Here is a 5503-nt window from a genome sequence, read left to right as displayed (position 1 = left end):
TGTGTGTGTATGTGTGTGTGTGTGTGTTACCGTGTGTGTGTGTGTGTGTTACTGTGTGTGTGTGTGTGTGTATGTTACTGTGTGTGTGTGTGTGTGTTACTGTGTGTGTATGTTTGTGTATGTTAGTGTGTTACCGTGTGTGTGTGTGTGTGTTACCGTGTGTGTGTGTATGTGTGCGTATGTGTGTGTATGTGTGTGTGTGTTACTGTGTGTGTATGTGTGTGTATGTTTGTGTGTGTTAGTGTGTGTGTTGATAAATGTGTGTGTGTGTGTGTATGTGTGTGTATGTGTGTGTGTGTGTGTGTGTGTTACTGTGTGTGTATGTGTGTGTGTATGTTACTGTGTGTGTGTGTGTTACCATGTGTGTGTATGTGTGTGTGTGTGTTACTGTGTGTGTTGATAAATGTGTGTACATGTACGTGTGTATTCGCGTCTTCTATTTCTTTATCTTCTTTTGTCGATCCAGAAACTTCTGTCTTCTCTCAACTGGGATTTCATCCAGACTGATGCCGTGGTTACTGGCCCTGACAGACAGACACACAACATGACCTCAATCAAATCGATCATGTGTTTCACTAACGAGCTCATCATGATGAAGTGTGTGTGTTCTTACCCTCCGCTGAGGTCTGGAGGAACAGGAAGTGGTTTAGTGAAACCATCTCGACCCATCAGCCAATACGTGTCCTCTGTGCCTTTCACCTGCAACACAAACATCATCACTGAAGGTGATCAGTTCTGAAGCTGATCAGCTGATCAAAGACTGTAAGGAGCTGTGAGGAGCTGATCTGATTGGCTACTGGAGGTCACCTGATGAGGACATTTTTCCAACAACACTGTACAGACTTTAAACAGCTGCTGAATCTGTTTCAGATGAAACGTTCCTTTAATAAAACAGTGAACTGATAAACTGTTTGGAGTCTGCAGGTGAGCGTACCTGAGCTTTCCTGGTGTCTATGTGGTATCCCAGTTTGAGACTGGTCAGGACCTTCACTGTACTCAGACTGATGTGGATTCTGTAGGCTGCACCAATCCATCACAATACAAGAAGATCATTGATTAGTTATTGATCTGGAGTCAGTTATCATTCAGACTCCAACAGAAGAGAAATAAATCTTCAGCTCAGATAAAAATCTCAGTTTGCTTCATTAACGGCTGATAAAACATCTGATGTGTTTAACGTACGAAGTCCGCTGGCTTCCATGTGCGACGCCGTCGTCACTGTGTCTCCAAACAGACAATACCTGGGCATCATCAGACCCACCACACCTGCCACCACCGGGCCTGAGGAGAGACAGACAGGTGTGTGTGTGTATTATATACTGTAACATGTTAAAGAACAACTGAGAAAAAACAAACAGCTTGTTTGATCCTGAGTCCCGACTGACAGAAAAAAAAGTGCTGCAGACACGAAACAGTTGAAATACATCAGTGTGAAAGTCCACAAATCTATAGATTACACTTGTGACTATTTCACAAACTGCCCTGAGTCTGTGTTGGTGTATATATATGTATATATACTGTATATGTGTGTGTGTGTGTGTGTGTGTGTACCTGAGTGCAGTCCGATTCGTATCTTTACTTTGATCTCTGGCATGTGTTTGATCTTAAAGGCTCCGATCGAGTGCAGGATGTCCAGAGACATGTTGGACACTTCGCCTGCGTGTTGATTCCCGTTTCTGTTTGGAACACCTGAAGCCACCATGTAGGCGTCTCCGATAGTTTCTACCTGAAATAGAAATATATAAATATGAAGTGATGCCTGCCAGATAGTTCAGGCAGCCCAACTCAAGCTGCTGCACCACCCACATGCCATCCTCCTCTCACTGTAACATAAATCCAACGCACCCTTATTATCATGGCAGCGTATTTAAGCCGTCAGTGCTTTGCTCACAATTTGCTGCCACATTGCCTGCATGCTTGCTGCTGCTGCTGCTGCTGTTCATATAACATTTCAAAAGCAAAGTCGCTGCACATCAGTCTGATCGTGTTGCTTTGGGGGTTTGAGGAAGGAAACTGTGTTTGTGTCGTGTTGCCCTGCTGCTTCCTCTGGGTTACCCAGAGCACCGACACTCTGATCTGCGTTAGTTTATCATTTCAGCTGCGGGACACAATGTGTACTTCAGGGGCTGAGTCTGGAGCTTCGTGCTGCGGTGGTTCAGGATTGGCTTTAAGTGTTTGCTCCTTGTGAGATGGCAGGAATATCCGCTTCAGTCACCGAGCAAAGATTTGCTGCTTGTGCTTTTATGCATGTATATCTAAACATAAACCTGACAAGCCGGTGGTTTGTTACACAGAAACATCTGAGAAGTCGTCCTTGGAAACTGTTTGGAAAAGGGCGGGCACTTTCAAAAAATACTTGGCAGGTGATTGGATGAACCATCTGTCTATCACCATCTTACCTTGTGAGGCAGCTGGATTCATGAGATCACAAGATCACACAAGAATCCTCACAGGACGCTGATTGGTCCAAACCACTGATGGTTTGGACAAAAGCAAACAACTTGAAGCATTACGAGACAGATTCTCACATGATCTTGTGATGTTGTGATCTCACGAATCCAGCTGCCTCACAAAGTAAACTAAACGTAGCCTGGATGCTAACGCTGTTCAGTCACTTCTCGCTTCTATCTGCTACTGTGGGACCAGCAGGGCTCTTCAGTGCAAGTGTTTCGCTGCCAGTGGAACACTTGAGTGTGTAAATATTCAATATTTGTGTGTTCTAGTCCTGGGATTTAACACCCGGATTTTGTAGGCTACATCGCTGTCTGTAATAAAACCTTTAATTTCCCTCCCTCTTTATTATCAGCCAAGATCAACGTCAACATTCAAGCACCAAGCTTGTTTAACCAGCACTGACGGCGCTTTAGCTGGACATTCAGGCGCAAATGCCGAAAGACTGAGCCTCTGTGGAAAGCTATGAAGCTGGAAGTTCACAGACTGTACCTTAAAGATCTCATGGGTACCCTCAATAACATGGTGAAGGCTGAGAGATGCTCTTATTTTGCTAATCAGTTCTCTGTCAACAAGAAAAACCCTAAAGTCCTGTTTGATACTTTAAATCATATTGTCTCTCCCAACATCTGTAAACTTCCGATCTCATCAAACAGTGACTGCAATAACTCTCAAATATTTTATAGACAAGGTTGCAAATATCACGGCAAACATCTCACCCATGCCAAGTCTGCTTACTAGTGGCTCCTCAAATCCAGCCGTTTGGACTCCTTTTGTCCAGTGTCCATGGATGATATAGCAGCCCTGGTAGGACAAATGAAACCCTCCTCGTGCCCAGTGGGTGTCCTACCAACCACTATGTTTTTAAAGGTCTTTAACTGTATCGGACCCTGCATAGCCGATATTATAAGCAGCTCTCTCCTATCAGGGTGTGTCCCAGTTACTTTCAGCAGGCTATTGTTCAGCTTCTATTAAAGAAATCAAACCTGGATCCCTCCCTGCCGGAGAACTACAGGCCCATTTCAAAACTCCCTTTCTTTACCAAAATTTTAGAAAAGACTGGAGAAACAACTGGTTCAAACACTGGAATTACACAGGGGGTTTGATACATCTCAATCTGGTTTCTGTAAAATGTACCCCACTGAAACAGCTCTCCTGAAGGTCTCAAATGACATTTTAATGGCTGCAGATGCCGGAGATTGTTCTGTTTTAGTTTTATTGGACCTTAGGACAGCGTTCGATACTGTGGACCATCACATTCTGATCCACAGGCTAAATCACCTGGTGGGCATCTCTGGGACTGCATTGGAGTGGTTCTCCTCATATCTCATGGATAGATCTTTGTCAGTCTCTGTAGGTGAATTTGAGTAAAACACCGCAGCTTTGTCCTGCGGTGTTCCCCAGGGATCAGTCTTGGGACCCATTTTACTCTTCATATACATGCTGCCACTGGGACAAATCATCAGCAGTTCCAAGACCGTCTCCTACCATATGTACTCTGATGACATCCAGTTGTACTTTTCATTTAAACCCAATGAGCTTCACAAACTCTCTGAACTTAACAACTGTTTAAATGCAACTAGGAATTGGATGGCAAACAATTTTCTGCAGTTAAATGCAGAAAAAACTGAGGTCCTGAACTTTGGCCCTGATGATCTTCAGTCACCGATCAGGCAGAACCTTGGTGCCTTATCTTCATCCTCCTGGTCTTGCCTGCGCAGTCTTGGTGTAATTTTTGACCAATCCATGAGTTTTGAAGCACATGTTAAGACGCTAACTAAATCATGTTTCTTTCACCTGAGAAACTCCAGTCTGTGGTATCAAGAAATGAAATGGAGATGTTAATAAATGCTTTATCTCATCACGTTTGGACAACTACAACTCCTATATATTAATCTCTTTGCACTGGCTTCCAGTAAATTTTAGAATTCATTTTTAAATTTTAGTGCTCACTTATAGAGCCCTACATGGCTCTACAGTACATTAGTGACCTTCTGCACCCCTACACCACTAGTCGAGCTCTTAGATCCTCCACCCGGGGCTTTCTAAGTGTACCTTGTACATGTTTTAAGACCGGGGGGATCATGCCTTCTAGTCAGCTGCCCCTCAGCTTTGGAACATTCTTCCAACAAGCTTAAGGTCCTTGGATAATGTAGACTCCTTTAAAAAGCAGCTAAAAACCCATTTGTTCAGACAGGCATTTGGGTAGTGTGTGCTATTTTATCTTAATTTGTCCATTTTATCTGCTCTACTTGTGTATTTCATCTGGTGTCTTTGCTTTTCTTTATTCTGATTTTTATTTTATTTTATTTTTATTTCACTTTATTTTATATTTTATTTTATTTTATTTCTTTGACTACAAAGCACTTTGTAATTTTATTTTATTGTATTTCTTTGACTGTGAAGCACTTTGTAACTGGTGTTGGTGAAAGGTGCTATATAAATAAACTTTGCTTGCTTGCAAAGTCATCCGTGGTATGTTACATTATTACATCAGCTTAATTAAAGTTCATTCAGGGTGAGATGCTGATAAACCCAAAATGAAACTAGTCTGTTGTCTGGACAAAGTTCTCTGTGTTCAGCCAAAGATCATTTGTGAGGGAAGATTTTGTTGTTTGTTTGCTGCCGTAATAAGACCTCCTGCTCTTATAGTTTCAACAACTCCAGCAGAGTGAGGATTCCTCTTTACTGAAACAATCTAGTCCATCATGTAACGTCGATTTCAAAGAGTGGAATCTCGCAGTTAAACTGAAAGCACCAATTTATGAAACTAATTATGGAAAACTCATCACCATAATGGTTTTGTATCAGGACTTCTGGTTGTCTGGTACATAAGGCTCAAAGTAAATATGCTACAGCCACTGATGCTATATATAATTTACAATTTATACTCAGTATCTAAAGTATATATAGTATATACTATATAGTATAAATTAAATACAAATATATTAATTAATTGATTAATTAAATACTATTATAAAAATGAATCAAGTGCTGTGTTTTCTGATTTGTGAAAATGCTATCACACCTCATTCAAAGCTTCAGAGGATTT

The 5503-nt window shown here is 41.8% G+C and overlaps 1 protein-coding gene across 1 annotated transcript in view; it reads right to left on the bottom strand.

The window, feature by feature from the left end:
- Positions 1–379: 379 nt before the first annotated feature.
- Positions 380–5503, bottom strand: part of LOC121893604 (retinal guanylyl cyclase 2-like) — a 45356-nt gene continuing 40232 nt past the window's right edge. The window contains exons 19-23 of the mRNA XM_042405607.1: positions 1552–1726; positions 1183–1281; positions 935–1020; positions 614–699; positions 380–524 (exon numbers count right to left, since the gene is read on the bottom strand). Of these exons, the coding sequence (XP_042261541.1) occupies positions 437–524; positions 614–699; positions 935–1020; positions 1183–1281; positions 1552–1726 (534 nt within the window). The 3' untranslated portion in view covers positions 380–436. The remainder of the gene's footprint in view (positions 525–613; positions 700–934; positions 1021–1182; positions 1282–1551; positions 1727–5503) is intronic.

This window comes from Thunnus maccoyii, unplaced genomic scaffold, assembly GCF_910596095.1.
Source record: "Thunnus maccoyii unplaced genomic scaffold, fThuMac1.1, whole genome shotgun sequence".
Lineage (NCBI taxonomy): Eukaryota > Metazoa > Chordata > Actinopteri > Scombriformes > Scombridae > Thunnus > Thunnus maccoyii.
This window is presented reverse-complemented; position numbering and strand designations above follow the sequence as displayed.